At 44.3% G+C, this 18,770-nt stretch overlaps 3 protein-coding genes across 3 annotated transcripts; 2 read left to right on the top strand and 1 right to left on the bottom strand.

Annotated features, from left to right (window-relative positions):
• Positions 1-272: 272 nt before the first annotated feature.
• Positions 273-3,452, bottom strand: rpl24 (ribosomal protein L24). Its single transcript, XM_080478254.1, has 6 exons — positions 3,409-3,452; positions 3,207-3,282; positions 2,301-2,411; positions 1,407-1,543; positions 992-1,055; positions 273-400 (listed from the first exon to the last, which is right to left on the bottom strand). The coding sequence occupies exons 1-6, from the start codon at positions 3,411-3,413 to the stop codon at positions 317-319; spliced, it is 477 nt and encodes a 158-aa protein (XP_080334380.1). The 5' UTR covers positions 3,414-3,452; the 3' UTR covers positions 273-316.
• A 478-nt stretch (positions 3,453-3,930) lies between these two features.
• cep97 (centrosomal protein 97) lies at positions 3,931-9,079 on the top strand. The gene is made up of 11 exons (XM_080479078.1): positions 3,931-4,054; positions 5,195-5,337; positions 5,458-5,616; positions 5,721-5,822; positions 5,908-6,021; positions 6,117-6,283; positions 6,365-6,529; positions 6,626-6,804; positions 6,923-7,565; positions 7,671-7,746; positions 7,826-9,079. Exons 1-11 carry the CDS (start codon positions 4,018-4,020, stop codon positions 8,324-8,326), a joined length of 2,286 nt encoding a protein of 761 aa, XP_080335204.1. The 5' UTR covers positions 3,931-4,017; the 3' UTR covers positions 8,327-9,079.
• Positions 9,080-12,612: 3,533 nt separating this feature from the next.
• nxpe3 (neurexophilin and PC-esterase domain family, member 3) lies at positions 12,613-18,693 on the top strand. Its single transcript, XM_080479073.1, has 5 exons — positions 12,613-12,763; positions 13,219-14,000; positions 15,033-15,100; positions 15,189-15,410; positions 15,498-18,693. The coding sequence occupies exons 1-5, from the start codon at positions 12,671-12,673 to the stop codon at positions 16,058-16,060; spliced, it is 1,728 nt and encodes a 575-aa protein (XP_080335199.1). The 5' UTR covers positions 12,613-12,670; the 3' UTR covers positions 16,061-18,693.
• The last annotated feature ends 77 nt before the right edge of the window (positions 18,694-18,770 follow it).

Below are 18,770 nucleotides of genomic sequence, written 5' to 3'. Positions count from 1 at the left end.
TTCAATTACCTGATTTTCTATTTTATTCCTATTTTCTCCCAAAGTAAAATATGTTCATAATAATCAACTAAAGTGTAAATCATGCCATGAGGTTATTTTCAGTGCCTCGACTCAGACGCAGTTCTTGAACCCTGAAGTTCATCGACCACACGGATGGATTGAAAATGAGTTAATATGCCAATATACGCACTTCATAATCATCTTAGAAGTGTTCAAACACTTTAACACAACGTTAGTGTTGATTTTAAAAATCACAAAAAAAAACAGAAAAATGATGGGAAACCACAATTTTTTATTCACAAATGTCGCGGCAGGTTTAGCGTTTTCCACCGACACGGGGAGCGTTCACCTTCATGGGCTTTGCGATTTTGGGTTTCTGGGCCGTCTTAGTAGAGGTTTGCTAAAAAGAACAAAGACAAAATGATCAATATTTTAAAACAGAAGAACAGACAGTCAATATTTATCTGCAACCAACTTTGTTTTTTACATTTTTAATGAAAAGTTCAAAGTGATCAGTCTCTGAGACACGTCGTCAATCAGTGCACAAGAATCCTCAGCAGCTAAAACATCTCCTCTCTAATCTCTACATCTAGTGACAGAACGACACAGAAACTCGGGCTGGACTGCAACACATTCCTCTCAATTGAAGGGTGGAAATATCAGTTTAAAAAAAAATAAAACATTTAATTGACACAACTTTGCTCAGTGCACCTGGGGAAGTCCAAACTGATGCACCAGACAAGCCTTCATGAGCATCTCCATTAAGGAAGGTCTTTACACGATTAGAATAAAAAACAAATCACTGACTTTACACTACGATTTCACCTATGAGCCATGAGGCGGCTTTTTTTACAACCGTGATCATAGAGCTCAACAGCACTCGCAGATTTCCCAACCTGACAGCTGATTGTAAAGAATATCCACACTACGAGGGGTCTTAAACGATACCGATAGTACCGAGCTGAGCTCCAGACGCTATGGTAAATCTTACCTTTGCACTCGTGGCAGCGGGCTTCTTGGCTGCCTGCTTTGCCTTCTTGGCCTCCTTGGCAGCTCTGAGGAAATAAAGAACAAATGATGACAAGGAATCCAAAGATGAAGAACACCGGCAGTGTCAGGTCACTACACATGAAACTAAATAAATAAAAAATGACATTGGATAAAATATCTGATCTGATGACATCACACCAATTTCAAATAAAAGCAAATCCTTATTCCAGACTCCCTGGATGCAGATGTGGAGGTTCACGCCATCTCATTATACAAGAAGTTAAGAACCATTCAATTCATCTGGACTGTAATCCCAATAAAAAAAGACTATATCAGATTTGCACAGGAGCTTCGAGGTTCCTTCTGCTGTCAGGTAAACTGCTGAACGAGCAGACCGAGTTACTCTTTCCTCTCACCTGATGGCCTGCTCCCTCTGGGCCTTGCGGACCTCAGGCTTCTGGTTCCTCTTGGCCATGATCTCGGCCAGGGAGGCCCCAGTGATGGCCCTCTGGAACTTGACAGCGCGGCGGCTACGCTTCTTTGTCACCTCTTCCTGTTAAAACCACAAGCAACAACCAATTAGAACGCGTGCACAACAAAAGCTTTGCCAGCCAAAGAACAAATATTATTCATGACTATTCAGTAAATAACTGAAGCAACAACACTTCACCACAGCTTTACAAAAGATGTTTCAAATTACTGGGAGGAAGAAACACTCCTCTATCCACAACTTATGTTAGAGCCAAATAATACAGGTTGTTTTTGCTGTTGCTTATGGCAGTGATGAAGCACACAATACACAGTTCCTGTTCTATTAAAACACATGGAGGTGACATTGGTGAAGTTACAAACTTCCAAGAGCCTTTAGGTTCACTTATAATCAATACATTACAGGTATCAAGGAGAGCACGTTCAGATTTCACACATCAGACACAAGGAACATAAGATGACATGTCGGAGAATTTGGAGGCTGACCAATGGTGAGCTGTCTGTAAAGACGTCAAGGGCCAGTACTATGATCTCCAGTTGTTCTGTGGCTGCAGGTGTGGAGTGAGCACTACTGCACAGGCTGCAAGACACAGTCCGGCAGCAGCACATAACGCGGACGAACACCACGCACACCATCCACCTGCAGCCAATCTCACAAGTACTCATTTCTAACAAAATGTCTAAATAGATGTCCAGAATTGCCGTGCCCAACCCGAAAGGAAATGTCCCAGCTGGACCAACAAATTATGATTTTACAGTCAATTTTATCTATAATAATACATCTGTGGAGGTGCAATAACATTTCGATGAATGTTACTTACAGACTGGCCCTTCTTGTGCTTGCGTCTGTACAGCACAGTCCAGTTAATCTGTCTGGGGTTTCTCTTGGCCAGGAAGGCAGACTCGCACTTGGCATTCAAAAACTGGAATACCTGTTGGGGGGAATCACATTAAAGTTGCACATGTTATTTCCAGGAATGGCGACTTTGGGTCATCACTGATACGAGCGCATAGCTTTAGTACAAGTAGTGTCTGGCCAAAACAGATGCATCATTGATCTATAAGATTGTGATAGGAGCCAGAGACGTTCAGTAACTAATTATGACCAATATCACAGGGATAAAAACATTCCTCTTATAGATTAGACTAAAAAAAAAAAGTGCTGTAGTACACAAATTGTAATTCACTGAACCTGGAAGTCAAGGGAGCATGGAGAACATACAAACTAACAAGCAACTGTAAGATTGAAAGACACATTGAAGAATTAAGAGTATATTGCACTAACTTTTGACAATTAAAGACACTTGTAAAGTGTTTTATATTATTCAAAATGTACTAAATGACTCGTGTTTTGTTTGATTAGTTTGAAATATGAACCACGTCGTTGCTTTGGTGACTTCTAATATGCCAACACATTACATTACGCTCGTTTTTTAACGATATAGCACGAGCTGCTACAAAAATTTAGATTTACGTAGAAAACCAAAGCAATGAATGAGACAGAACACAAGGTGTACTTTAGTTTAGTTTAGCTATTAGCAGTTAGCATTGGTTAGTTGCAGCGCTACAACAGAGCCGGCAGGGCCTTCGCCAGAGCGTAGCTCAGTTTATCCATGTTACAACGCTAAAGAGTGTATTAATACGAATCGATCAGATATATTGATGTTGAGATATTAACTCCAAAAAGAAACCCGCACATGACGGTGTTTCACTCGCGGGATTGTTACCTTTCCGTCTATCCTGGCGTATCGGCGGCCATGGCCGGGGTAAATTTTATACCCGCTGAAACTGCACAACTCGACCCTGTAAACAACAAATATAACACATCACAGGTAGAACAGGGCTCAATCTTCATTTCAAAACCGATCGCGTCCTCGGACGCTCTTTTAGAGGGCTTGGATGGTGTTTGATAGATTTCTGTACACTTACTTCATGATGGCTACGAGAGGGCACACTACCGGAAAGGAAGATGACGGAGGCGGAAGCTGAATAGTTGCCGTAAATCGACGATTATGGGGGGAAAAACATTTTTTTAATTCAAATACAATTTTTTCTAATAGTTTCAAAGTGACATAAGAATGTAATTAATTGAAATATTTACTTATTTTATTCAAATAAATTATTTGCCAAATCATTGAGACGTGACGTCGTGAATTGACGGTTGCCTAGCAAGCGGAAGACAGTAAATTATTAAATTAAATTATTGAATCAAACACATACAATTGAGAGGAGAAAGTTCTTCAGTTTGAATTCCAGCGTTTGAACGCTTAACTTTAAGACTCAATTATACCTGTCTTCTAATGTTTTTAGATACAGTCGGTCTGGCGGGTTTCGTGAATTGTAGCGCGCTGTCAGGATGTGTAGTCCTTTAGACTCCCGAAGACGTCACAGTGTAACGAGCGAGACGGCCTGTTTGAACTACAATACCCAGAAACACGCGGCTTCAGTCGTCGAACGAGCCACAGAGCCCCGCTTCTCGTCTTTCCTACAGGGGTTGGAGTTGTTAGCTTAACACTCGGTGTTGTCGCGGTCGGGAGGATGGGTGTATCAGATTTACAGTTTGATACGGATGCAGGTGAGTGGCCACATGGTGGCATTTTGGACAAGACATACTGTTTGGGTTTGTTTTTAAAACCATCTTCTGTGAGGAAGTTCTGTGCATCTCCTCACAGCATCTCCAACAGGACACACTGCCGCCGCTAGCTTCAACGATACAGACCAAAACATCATGTTTCGGTGCCTCTCTGACACATTGGATTGCTACGACCGTCAACCAAACTCAAAATTACTTTCTGAATTGGAGTTTCATGCACTGTATGTCTTCCCATATCTGAGTGCAATGAACATATTTGTGTGCATAATGATTCTGTAGTCTAGAACGTCAACACTTGCATTGCACAGTATTGTGTGAAATCAGTGCTTGAACACACAACACTTCTCGACATAGCTCTGTTTATAACTACTAATGACTATAGACTGATGACATTCATATTTTAAATTGTTATGACAAAGTATGAGATGGTCTGGCAAAGCATCTTTATTTTCAGTCACTTCGTCTATTTGATGCATTTAAAATGAAAATATATTGTATTAACTTGAAACTTGTGCCCGATCGTTCACCTAAAATTATTTCCTGAAATAGTAATCATTTAACTGGAAAGTCCCAGGGCAGGCACGAGAACTAGCTTACAAGGGTTTTTTACCTTGACTCTTAAGTATTGAAATATCTTTAGATGGCTCTGTGGTGTGGTATTTTAATGAAGGCCTCATAAGGGGTTAAACCATAATGAGTTATCATAATGTTAATGGGGCACAGTTTAAGATATTTTGAAATGCAGAGTGTTGTCCTTGAAAGTCAGTGTTCTGTATGTTCGAGTTGTTTTCCTGTTCCAGCTCATCTGATTTTCTTGCGGAGCTTCCTGAAGACACACTTATTAGATTTAGGTGAGCCGGCTCTGGATGTTGTGGAAAACATGGTGGACAGAGGCCCTTTATTACCAGAACTGGATTGCTCTTTTTCAAAATCCTGCACTTCTCATAGCATCTCCATGACTGTGTATAATGCAATCTTTTGTCTCTAACTCAACTTGAATGTTTTGTAGGACATGCTTCGCTCGGTCCATGTCTTTTGTGTATTGTCGCCATAGAGATGAATGAAGTGCAGCGTTCATAGTTATTTAGTCTTGTCACTGTTTCTGCTACTATATCTGACTAGGCCCCATGATGGATCTCTCAGCACGGGGTATGCAAAAGCTGGATCCCAGTTTCACTTGCTCCGAGGACACTCACACCCTCATCCTAGACCGGAACAACATTATGAAGCTGGATCACCTGGAGAGGAGTCCAGGCCTTCAACAGGTTTACACATTTAACCTAACCCTAACCCTAACCCATACACTTTCATTATTTTGAATTACAAGCTACAAACATCTTGGATTCCTGTTTTTGTGTCCAGTTCTAACGCATTTTCCTTTCCAGCTCTCTGTAGCTAATAACCGCTTGGTGAGAATGATGGGTGTGTGTCGACTGACAGAGCTGAGGGTCCTCAACCTTCCCAATAACAGCATCGGCTACATCGAGGGCCTCCGAGATATGCCTAATCTAAAATGGCTCAACTTATCTGGGAACAACATCAAGGTGAAAAGAGAGAAATGTTCATATTGTAGCGATGATTCAGATCTGAAATTCAACCTTCAGCTGTTGTAAAATAATAAATTGAACTGGCTGCATTGTTTTTGTAGGTCATTGAGCAACTCAACAATTGTGTGTGCCTTCAACACCTGGATCTGTCCGACAATAACATCGCTACTATTGGTGATCTGACTAAACTGGCCTCACTGAAGGTCCGTGTAATTCTCTGAAAACGTTTAAACTGTAATAATTGAAGAGCTTTTTCATAATATAAATTTCTTTCTTGTTCTGACACAGACACTTTTATTGCATGGAAACAGCATTACTACACTCCGGACTGTTCCTGCTCATCTCCCGGCTCATTTATCCATCCTGTCCCTGGCAGAAAATGAGATCAGGGATCTTAATGAAGTAATTATACTTTTCTTTTATTGGATAAAGCAACAATCATCTCCATTTAAATTACATTAGAACTAATTGTTATTAACTCACTCATTTGCTCCTAGGTGTCGTACCTCGCTCCTCTTCATGAACTGGAGCAGCTGTCCATTATGAACAACCCATGCGTCATGGCGACCCCGTCTCTGCCAGGCTTTGATTATCGGCCGTACATCATGAGCTGGTGCCTGAGTCTGAAAGTCCTGGATGGCTACGTGGTGTCCCAGAAAGAAGGGTGTGTACGTTTGTGTGCTGACAAATTGGGATGACGGCAGTAGTATGATTGAAAGTGTTTACCTCATTGTTACAATTACAGTCTGAAAGCAGAGTGGCTCTACAGTCAGGGCAAAGGTCGCTCATATCGACCGGGTCAGCACGTTCAGCTGGTTCAGTACCTGGCCACTGTTTGCCCTTTGACTGCATCCCCGGCCCTGGAGACGGCGGAAGATGCGAAACTGGAGAAGATCCTCAGCAAACAGAGGCGAGTCTGAGACCTTCAATACTGTTGTTGATCACGAGTGTTGAGCGCTTGACAAAAGGCAGCATTTTCATTGTTGTTTACATTTTTTTGTGTCAGGTTCCATCAGAGGCAGCTGCTCGAGGAGACCCGGGGAGGCTGTCCGAGCCCTCCTCGTCCAACTCGGCTCAATGTGGAGACACACAGTCCTTCACATTCTCTTCCAGAGGGAGGAGCCCAAGAGGTGGCAAAAATCCCTCCACCTGTATCTGCCACTGCTCCATCACTTCGGGAAAATGGTAACAGCTGTTTTCTCTCCTTGTGGGGCAGTTCCAGTGGGCAATCTGTATTTGTTTGATAGTTTAGTCCCATCGCTGCAGTACACAGCTTTCTCATGACTGTGACTTTTTCGTGCAGAGCCAGTGGTGCAGTTCAACACCTGGGTGAGCTGTGATTCCTCCTACCCAGCGTTGCCCGTGGTTCGCAGCCCGAGGCCGGTCGAGGAGCACGTTTGTCTGGAGGATGTGCAGGCGGAGGAGAACAACTTCAACAGCAGCATGCTTTCTTCAGTGTCCCTGTTCCTCCCCTTCACATCTGACATGGAGCCGCAGTTGACCCACTCCGACAGCGAGGATGAGACGGAGACATTTGAACCTGACTCTCTGGCTCCAACAGGGCCGGCACAACACAAAAAGCACAACACGAGCAAGACAAATCATTCCCCCAAAGTGGAAGAGCAAGACAAAAGCACTCCGGAAGAAGAGGTTACACCTGGTGTCACATCAGTCGCTGGATCACTGGATGCCGGGGTCGGCACGCCACAGAAAGATTCTGAGGCACCTGCAGATTCTGTCCAGTCGGATATGAAGGATTCCTCCCAGCAGGAGGAAGCTGGTGAATCATGTTTGCTGGAAGCAGAGAAGGCGGCGATCAGAATTCAGTCCTGGTGGAGGGGGCAGTACACTCGATGCTGTCACCCTGCCGCCAAAGAAGTGCGCTGTGAGATCCGTCTGCGCAGAATGCAAGAACACGTCCTCCACCTTTCTGACAAGTTGGACAGGTGAGGGACGGAGCGACGGCAGTGAAAGAAATGACTCATTCGTATGTATTTTATCTTCAGTTGAACTGAAGTTCAGAGTCACAGAGGTCATTCTGCTGTTTGCAGTGTGCAGAAGCAGTATGAAGAGGAGAAGTTGCAGAGGCTGGTTCAGGAGGAAGCAGTGAAATTTCTGTGGAAAGAGGTCGGATGTTGTTATTTACCCTCACTCTCCATCGATGTGTTTATCACTTCTCTCTTAACACCTCACTCTCATCTTGCAGCTCCAGTCGATGCAGAAGTGGAAGCTGACGGTGGAACAGCAACTCTCTGCCGCCACTCAGGCCGCCACCCCGGCTCAGACCTCGTCTCCTGCACCGCGTGAGGCTGCTTCCAGCACCACAAACCCTCCCCACACGGACATGTCCTTCCCAGACTCTGGCTTCCAGACGACGGGCGATGGGCAGGCGGCGCTGAGCGACAGCTTCCTGAGCAGCGGCACAGCAGACTCTCTGAAGACCGTGCGAGCGCCGAGTCCAGTTTGCAGCGGCCTGGCCGGCGGTAGCGATGGCGTGGAGAGCGCCGACTGCAGCCTGCTGGAGCAATACCTGTCCTCTGTGCAGCAGAGGGAGGAGGAAGCTGAGGAGGTGGTCAGCGATAAAACGGGCACACCGCAGCCCTCCTCACCCAGCAGGACACCACTGACTCTCTCCCCCACCCAGAGTCCAGCAGAAGACAGTCCTGTGTCTGTGTCGAGCCACGCAGCGGCTTTAAAACCTCATTGAGTCACGGAGTGAGTTTGTCCCCCCACTACAGACCAGACATGTCTAAAACCTGCACTCCACTTCATTACCGACAAAGGTCTCATACCACGGCTCTCCGTTTCTGCTCTTCTTTTTTTTTTTATATCGAGAATTAATCCTAAATAAGCTTGTGAAAATACTTTACTCTGAATGTAACTCACATGGTTTTTTTTCTATACACGCACTACTTGGATCTATTCCTTTTATAAACGGACATTTTCTCTGTCTGTATAAGCAATGCAGGTGATGTATGGGTGCATCTAATAGCATTAGAATCCTGTGGAAATGTTATTTTCTCCCTGAATTTGCTTAAAACGTTTAAACTCCAGTGTATTTTAAAGTACTTTCTCACAGATAGTCCAACTCATTTTGTTTTAATCTTTAAAGAAATAACTGATAAATCATAAAAATCCAAATACTGCTATTGGGGAAAAAAAAAAAGCTTGAAACTGCATTTATTTATATATTGAGTATAAAATTACCAATAAAGAGTTAACTTTTCATTGATGTTCTGATCTTTTTAGATGCACCTGTAGTTGCAGAGGGTGTCAGTAACATTTATCTTATGTGAGGATTATTCTACCTCTGCTGATAGACACGGGCGTGTCCTAACATCCACTGTATCAGATACTTGCAATAAACTGCATTTAGTCAGATTAAGAGTTGATGTGTTAAATGCATTGCACTTGCTGTACATTTACTGTGACGTACAATTATTGTGGCGTCCAGATCTTCAAAAAAAAAAAAAAAAAATGTAAATAAATTATATTTGGTTTCGTATATTGATAGTGAATTTATATCCTTGCAAGTCATGTTCATGATTAAGTTATCCGTTTTTCATGATTCATTCAGTGCTTACAGAGGCCTGAGAGATGTCTTGTTGCAGAATAATTGCACAGTGAAACGCATCAGTTATGACGTCAAGCTGTCATGATATGAGGAGCCACAGGGATTCTGGAATTTACATCGCCTTAATCAATTCCAGTCTTCTTTAATGTCCTATTTTTAAAACGTGTTTTTAAACGAGCAGCTTCTGGACAAGCCGCTTGCAGTTTTGGCCCTCATGTTTGACCCCCCCCCCCCACAAGCCCAATGTTTAACAAATAGGACATTAAAGATGACTGGCCCAACCACTCAAAGCCATGCTGTCAGGGTTTGTTTGTAAAATCATGCATGAAGCAACAGATATAGAAGTTTTTCTTTTTAATATTTCACTGTTTTTGCACCAGAAGATATCATTATAATTGACTTGACATTGAGATTGTGGTCATTTTCAGTGGTAATAGTTTGGTTTTGTGGAAGAAAATAGCTAATATAGACACTTTTATCAGATATACTCTCCGCCACAACAAAGAAAAGTTCAAATTAAAAAGGTTTTTACAGCATTATGTTACGGATTCAGTTCACTCAAGATGAAATTGGACTTCATGTGGTCTAAAATGTGTTTGACCCCCCCCCCCTGGTCTGGAGGGTATGATGTGATAATATGACACTGAATTCAATATCAGGTAAACTAAATCATAGTCACCATTTATCCTCACCTGCATGTGTTTGGACTAAGAGAGGAACTCATCAGAGATCAGATGACAAGTAGTTGGTTCAGGAGATATATATTTTTTTATTATCCACAATAAAATGATGTTAGAATGAGACAGAGGAGCGGCTGCTGATCCTGGGACTCACCTGTGCAGGTGGCAGCTGACGGAGGAGGATTTAAGTAACGTGACAGTGTAATTACCGACCACCAGAGGACGCAGCAGTAAATGTGAAACATCCATCTCGTCTCCCCCCTCCTCTCCTCTCCTCCTCTCCTCCTCCTCCTCCTCCTCCACCTCCACCGATCCTGCCTGCAGACCGAGGGGAAGGCTCCTCCAGAACCCGGCTCTCACCCCCTCTCCGCCGGCCAGCCGCCTCGGGCCTCGACGCTCCTTCCACGTCCCGCTGTAACGTGTAAGTACACGGAGTACCGGGAGAAGTGTCCGACGTGACCGTCTGCTCCATGACCGGAGCCGTGTTTATGAGTGTGGTCGTCATAAACCGACGTCCCGAGCGGTGCTCGGTGTCGTTCCTTCCTTTGTGGTCGTTCATGTGACCGGAGCTTTACGATAAAGAGGATCCACCGGAGATCCACCGGGGATCAACCGGGGATCCACCGGGGACTGTACCCAGCATCACGGCGGATTATTTTCTATTTAAAGCCTCACGATGACACCACCCGGGGACATATGGACATTCTGAACAGTAACCCGGCTGCGGGGGACCGACCGGAGCGAATCCAGATGTTTACGTTTCACAGGCCTTCAAAACGCCCAATAACTCCTTGTTTTTAGAGGGAGGATCTATAAACCGAAATATTTACCAAGAATTGCATTGAAATGGAAGATAAATAAATAGCACTTCCATCAAATAATTCAATTTAATCTAATTGATCAATCTACATCTAATCTGGGTTTTTCTTATTACAAAGACTGAATATCACCATGTATAATCGTTCCAATTTAAATATTCATAATATACTGTATTTAGATATTCTGTAAAGAATACCCTGCTGGAATTAATACATTTCTGTTCTATTCGATTCTATTCATTCTAAGTGCATTAATTTTACATGGAAGAGACGTTTACCTTAAAGGCAACTGCAATATTTTAGTTTTGAATATAGAAATATTGCTGTTATCATGCAGGCAGAGGACATTTGGCAAGTTTGTCTTGTGCACAGCCCAAATATTCAGCTCTGCTGCTCATCCCACAAATGCATAACTTGCATTTACAAACGTGGCACCATTTAGTTAAGCAAGTAGTCTTTGAGTATTTATATGAAAAGAGCTTATAAAGCAGTGAGAAGAAGAAGAACTCAGTAGTCAGAGACAGTTTATGTACAGTCGAGCAGACTGAATTCCTCGTGGGATCAGTGGCAACTAAACGGAGTCGGGTGATCCAGAATCTGGACGTCAAGAAAAGGCTTAAGTGGAAGCCAGAAAGAAGGATAGAAAAGGTTACTGAAATGCATCAAACTGAAGCCTGACAGGAACTTTAAACAGGAACCACAACAATGAACCTGAACAAAGAAAACGGCAAGTCGTTGACACTGTTAATTGAAACACATGACGTGTAATGATATACCACCGCAGGTCTTCCTGTGTAAAGTGTTGACTTCCCGAGCTGTCGTTGGCTTCTTCTGCTTCTATTTTACTTTTCATCCGACCAATTTCTCTTAAACAAGGTTGAAAAATGTTCACATAATTGCAACATACCGCCCAAAAAGTAAATATTTTCCACATGTGCTTCAAATAGAATTAATCTGGAATAGATTACACATTCATATGTGAATAGTCAGTTAGGCTTTTGGGAATAAATTCTAACTTTGGAAAACCTTACTGACATGAGGAACTTTGCTTTTGATTCCTTGAACGTGGCATGAACAATCTTGAATGTTGTGTTATCTAGAATAAGAATACAAATGAACGCTGGACACAGAGTGTGTTATGGGATTATTATTCCAGTCTTAATGGTGGCTGCCACCACGTCATAGTGTCGTATGAAAGAAGCACATATGTGTAAAGAGAAAGCATTTCAGTTACAAATATTCAGTGTTAAAGGATTTTAACTACAGGTACAAAGAAAGTAGTCTAATCCAGTGCTTTGCAGAAGAGAGAACCTTGAGTAGAAGAGTCTTACATCATAACCTGTTCAGGCACCGAAACTCCTGCTGAAGACAATCCTGATTGGCAGAATATTTATAAAACGGCAAAACTAAAACCTCTTAAACATAGAGAAAGGAACTGAACACAGAGTGGATAAATGTAACGCAACAACAACCAAGGAAGCCAAACAGCAACAAAATTAGATTCAGAAAAACAGATCTGCAGATAGAATCAGCCACAAGATGACTTCCTCTGCCAAACGCATCTTTAAACCCTCCGACTGGAGGATGTCTGCGCTCACGAAGGACAAAGATATATAAGTATATATATAAGTATGTTCTCCTCTCTGGTGGGATTGCATTAAAGGTGTGTACGACGCATCTCCAGTGTTCACACACGACAGAGCTTTCTATATAATGTCTTGTGCGTTAAATTGATTCTTCCTCCTGTTGCACAGAATGGAGTTTTGATAGTTGAAGTGTCTCTTCTGGACAGTCTTGTCTGCTCGCCTGTGTTAACCAAGATGTTCTCCTGTTCCGACATGAAGGTGAGCGGCACAGGGTCACATCTTCTCCTCATTCTCTCATCGACCGTGTTCGCCGATGAAACGATGCCCTCATCGCTGTGGTGACAGCAGAGAGCGGGGACAGGGTCTGATCATGGGAGACAGAAGGAGGTCACCATGTACCGAAATCTGTCCAAATATGGCCTCCTCTTCCTCTTCTTAGCGCTGTCCGGCCTCATCTTCCTGCTGCGCAACATCCACACGGTCGAGGTGAGACTGTGTGATATCCGACCGTGTGAAAGAAAGAAGCACTGTTGATTTTCCGTAAACATGGTGGAACAACAAGGCGCTTTAGAAATCACCCTTTTAGATGCTGAGAGCAACATTAAGGCTGCCAAGTCATATAGTGGGCTACACTTTTGAATTCATTTTATTTTGACATGTGGACTGTCCCGGAGAGATACGTGTGTGCTGCTCCTGCTTCAGTCATGATGAGTACAAATCAAATCCAGACATTTTGGATCTCAGCCCTTAAAATAGGTTCAGCTTTAAATTAAAGGGGTCATACTTCACCAATACAGTCCATATAGTAATATTTCATTCCCTGGATTACTCTATTAAAATCTTTTGGAGCCGTAAAATATATTTCTTGCAATACGCCACAGTCTCGTATCATGCTCCTCTCTGTTGTGCGTCATTGAACCTCGGATATCGTCTCTCCTCAGAACTGGAACTGCCACACCATTTCAGCCCTCTACCAGCTGCAGAGTCGAATCCAGGCGTCCTTCATCCAGGGGAATCTTCCCACTTTTCATTCCAATCACACTTTCTGTGCCCATCTGGGCCAGAAGCCCTCCCCTGAAGATGAGCTGGAGGAGCGCTACCTGCTGGACTCCATCGCCTGGCCCGGGCTGCCGCCTCGCTCCACACCGAACAGCCTTCGGCAGACCAGCGACCCGCTGCACAGCCTGTTCGCCATCCTCCCTACGAAGGAAGGGAGGGAGTGGCACGTGGGGGACGAGCTGGAGGCCCTGGTGCAGATGCACGACTTCCAGGGGCGTCCCAAACATTATGGGGGAGACTTCCTTCTGGCCAGACTGCATTCTCCGGAGCTGGGAGCGGGTGTAGCAGGGAAGGTGGTGGACCACAGGAATGGATTTTACTCCGCTTTGTTCCCGCTCCTCTGGGTGGGGATTGCACGGGTGGAGATAACCCTGGTGCACTCCAGCGAGGCCGTCGCTGTGCTCCAGCGGCTCAGGGAGGAACGGCCCGATCGGGTCTTTTTCAAGAGCCTCTTCCGCCTGGGCTTCCTGTCAGAAACTACTCTTTGCAACATGTGCTTGTCGCCCGACCAGCAGCCGCTGTGCAACTACACAGACCTTTACACAGGCGAGCCCTGGTACTGCTACAAGCCCAAGATGCTCAGCTGCGACACCAGGATCAACCACGCCAAGGGAGGCTACTTGAAACACCTCATCACCAACAAGGAGGCTTTGCTCTTCCAGAGGTTTGTAGTACGATCTCAGTGTTAATGAAGCCCAGCTCTAAGTCAGCCTGTAGCTTACACTTCATTCAGATTGGTGGCTCAAGCTTAGTATAAAGTCTCCAACCACTTAGTTACGCCCGTTTGAGCGTGGTGTCGTCACTGCCTGAGGCGTCCTGTGATCCAATCTCACACAATCCGTGCTTTTCGTAATATTTGTAAAAGCCCAAACTGTTTCAGTAAAGTAGTACTTTGTCGTAAGCACATGGAATGATTTGGAGAAACCTAAAACTTCAAGTGGCACCATTACAGCTTGTCATCAGACGGCTCCTGTCATCTTCATTCAGAATGTTGCAGGTTAATCTAAGAGGATCTGCACGGTTCAGATATTTTTACGTTAGCACTCGGTCTCACAGTGAGAGTCTCTCTGAATTGAGTCTGGTTGAGAAATCTTTCCATGTGGCGATCACGTATGTAGGCTGCCAGCCCCTGGATTTTCTTTCTCCGGCTCCTCCGAGTTCCTCTCACAGTCCAAAAACAAGCATTTGAGGTTAACTGGTGACTCTTACAATGCCCGGATGTGTGATTGTCAATGCGTCTGGATTACCCCTGTGCTGGACTGGTGACGTCTCCAAGGCAGGAAACATCCTAGACATGTCGTCAGGTCTGACGGGACAAACACACACAAATATGGGCAATTTAGATTCACCAGTTAACCTCACATGCATGGAGGAAGCAGTTCGGTTTAATATTTTAGCCATTTTCTCCCTTCTGAACTACTGAGTGAAAGTACAAAAACAAGGTGTTCTTTAGTAAATGATTCGTTTTCTAAAGCGTTTCCACCAAAAGATGAGCAGAAGAGAAGCGTCGCTACATCACCCTGTCAGTCTGCGCTGTAATGGAACCACCTGGAAGCAGGAAACCTTCTGACTTTTAAAGAAGTGAAATGTTTCTTGTGTGTCGCAACAACATCTTTCAGTAACAACCATCAAGACCAGCGTGATTCTTTACATTTATCATTTAACGTAGCATTTCTCTTGTTTTGTTTTGTTGTAGTGACGTAAACATAAAAGTTCACATACACCCTTCAGGACCCGACAAAATCAATGTGCTGCCACAGAAAGGTACTGTACGCCTGCGGAGTTGCATTTGTCGTGTTTGCGGGTGCTTTCCTTCATTCCGCTGAGTGATTTCCGTCTTGCGTTGGGGCAGAAAACCCGGAGGAGGAGAGCAGCAGCGTGAAACCAGAGCTGATGAAAGCGGCAGCGTCTGGATATTACTACAAGGACACGTGGAGGCCTTTAGGCGAACTCACAATGCGTCGCTTCAATCAGTCGTACGGCGTCTCTCAGTGTTTGAAGAACAAGGTGATCAACATGTACGGCGACTCCACCGTGCGGCAGTGGTTTGAGTACCTCATTGCTGTGGTTCCAGGTGAGCAGCACGTCGTTTTGTCTCATTGATCCACTTTTGTTTGTTTTTTTCCCCCACTTGAACTTCCATTTCTCTCTTCCCCTCCAGGGTTAAAGGAGTTCAACTTGCACAGTCCGAAAAACGTGGGGCCGTTCATGGCGGTGGACACGACCCATAATATTCTGGTGAGGTACCGCTGCCACGGCCCGCCCATCCGCTTCTCCACCGTCATGTCCAGCGAGCTGCGCTACGTCTCCAACGAGCTGGACGGCCTGTCGGGGGGCCCCAACACCGTGGTGGTGCTCAGCATCTGGGCGCACTTCAGCACCTTCCCGGTCGGGGTGTACATTCGGCGCCTGCGACACATCCGGCGGGCGCTGGTGAGACTGATGGACCGAGCGCCGGGCACGCTGGTGGTGATCCGCTCGGCCAACCTCCAGGCCCTGGACCAGGAGGTGAGCCTGTACAACAGCGACTGGTTCTCCCTGCAGCTGGACGAGGTGCTCCGGGCCATGTTCAAGGGACTCAACGTCCTGGTGGTGGACGCTTGGCAGATGAGTTTAGCGCACCACCTCCCGCACGCCCTCCATCCTCCTCCGGTCATTGTCAAGAACATGATCGATATGCTTCTGTCCTATGTTTGCCCGGAGAAGAAGAGGAGTCAGACGTAACGGGTTTCACAGTCGCAGGCATCATTTCTTTGGTTCTGCTTTTCTAAACTTTGAAGCCTTTCCCAAAGCTGGTCTCCCCAACCACACAGGAGAACCTACAGAGGTTCAGGAACTCCTTCTTGGACACGGCGTTCGTTTTTCTCGAGCGACCACAGCCTTGTTTTCTTGCAATGGTCACCCGAGTACTTTTATTTTCCATCCATCCATTTTCTTCCGCTTATCCGTTCCCGGGTCGCGGGGGTGACAGTCTGAGCACTGTCACATCGCACCTGATTAAGAACCTTCATGCAGGTGGTGAGCCCATGGGAAGGTGGTGCCCGGCGTGGGACACGAACCCACTACCCTGAGATTGTGAGTCTCATGCTCTACCAACTGAGCTTTACTTTTATTTTGTCGCTTTTAATTAATGTAGCCAGGAGGCCATTGGCTATTCCACAGACAGACATCCATGAACACATGAGATACATGCACAGTCTCCCCTGCGTCAAAGCTCCATCGCAGGATGTTTTTATGACTGAGCTACGCAACCAAGCTGGCATTTCATGGCTGGAAAGATAAAAGCTTTTTTTTTTTTTTTTTTTTTTTGAATTCCTTTTTCAGATTTATGTCTGTTGCAATCAGACCAGAAGACATGTCATCTGGCTCTTTGTCGGGAACAGTGGCTCCATTGTTTCCGAGCAGACTGTCAGTTCATACTGATAAAAAAAACAACAACAACACAGAAATACTTTTACATCTGCAATGTTCTCAGATGATGATTTATACCACTGTGTGGTTCTATGATTTATTTTGAATTCGGTTCAGTTTCGTTTTATAAATCAGGACACTAAAACTGAGAACAGCCCAGTCACAGTAAAACAAGTAGGAATCCACTCATTTAAGCAGATCCCTTATGAGCAACAGTGAGCGATTAAAATTCACGTTCCATTTTGATCTTCACCCTCGGCTCCTGGTGCAGAGATCGCCAGATGTATTTTGTTTTCTATATGTCTCCTGGTAGATATTTGAAAGAAATATCCAGGTTTGCAACTTCAATTCAAATATTAGAAACATCTTTTATTTGCCTCAAGTCCCCGGCTGGTTGCAACCATTTAATGAGGTTTAGAGCTCCAAATCTCAGTCAGAACTAGTTTCAGCTGAACAAACTGATTCTATTTATATTCGATGTCTGCTGGTATATAAATGATCGAACTTTTACAGAGTCCACCTCTTGAGAGATTTACCAGACATTCCTCTGCCTGTTTCACTTCTATATTTCTATTTTTATTACCCTGCAGACGCCAAAGACTTCTGGCGCGATGATTGTTTCTGCTCATTAATGAGTTCTTCTTGTCACCACATTATAAATACATGACATGTAAAAAAACCCAAAAAAACAAAGTGTTGCATTATTTGAGCTTGGCCTTGGATTTATAAGGAGTTCTAAAAGCTTGATTAGAATTGTCAAAGTTGGAACTAACACACCTGGATAAAACCACTGAAAGTGGATTTACTGTACATAAGTTCAGAGGAGGTGGACTGGAGCAGGACGAGCTCCGCTACTGATCCTGACCCCGAAATGAACAACTCGACATGTTCAACACGTTCTCCTGCCTCTGGATTGTTCATCTGCTCTTGGCTATTACGGCTGTCTGTGACACAGGAAGTGGTTGAATATCGCCGCCTGTCCTCACTGACGCAGCATGAATCCAACAATCACTCCATTACATTTCTGTGCATGTGACCATAGTCCAAATAAATCGCTTTTTCATACTAATGGCATTTTCACTTATAGTTCAACATATATCCATACTTAATTCATGTTCTATCAAAGATGAAGTTGTTTTTCTGTCATGAACGTGCCCGTTTTGATGCTCTGTATAGTTTAGTATCATCTTGTTTTGAATGCAGCATGTATTATTTTCACGTTTACACTTTTTTCTACGTTGTGACAGTAGACAATACAAAATCCTCCCTCGAACAGAAGAGCTTGAACACGTCAATTCTTTATTTTAAAAATGGAATCATACCAATGGAAAAGCTGTTCGTTTCCCCACCATGACTGAGCTGTTCCTTTTCCTACCTGAACCTTCGCTGTGTCTCGTATCAATCCACTTTTCTTGATTCACTCACATCACATCACATCACGTCATCAGACGTGGACCAGACACCCGGCCCGGATTGTGCTCGTATTATAAGGCAACTTTGTATTTCAGAACAACCTTTTTTTTTTAAGAGCTGCTGTTTTATATACCGTGTCGGGGTTTCTTTCACCTTGATGAAACGTCACGCCGTTCGTTACTGAAGTGCCGGGTGAAGGTTCACACGTGTTTATACCAAGAGAAAATGTGCCTATTCTGTGTTTGAGCTTTTCCTCACCAAATAACCAGACTGTTGATCGCTTTTCCTCGTCACTGAGCTTCTCCAAACCATTTCAAAACAAACAGGTGGCTGGTGTATTTATAAGCCATTGTCCTCTTGTTTACTCAAATTAAGATGAAGCCCGATACAGGTTGGAGCTGAACATCCGTTGTATTGTTTTATACTTTAATGTAAGGCCACTTCGTCATCAGCAACATGGTTTCTGGTGAGCTGTTGATACACTGGCAGTGATTTCTTTTCCTGATGTGAGCCTCTGCTGCAGTTCAATAAACTGTCATAAACAATATGATTCGTTTTTCCTTTTCTCAACCCAACATGAAGAGAAAGAATCTATAATGAGGCTGGACTG

Source organism: Lipophrys pholis (genome assembly GCF_963383615.2).
Source record: "Lipophrys pholis genome assembly, chromosome: 13".
Classification (NCBI taxonomy): Eukaryota; Metazoa; Chordata; class Actinopteri; order Blenniiformes; family Blenniidae; genus Lipophrys; species Lipophrys pholis.
The sequence above is the reverse complement of the archived record's forward strand: the minus strand, read 5'-3'. Positions and strand labels throughout refer to the sequence as shown.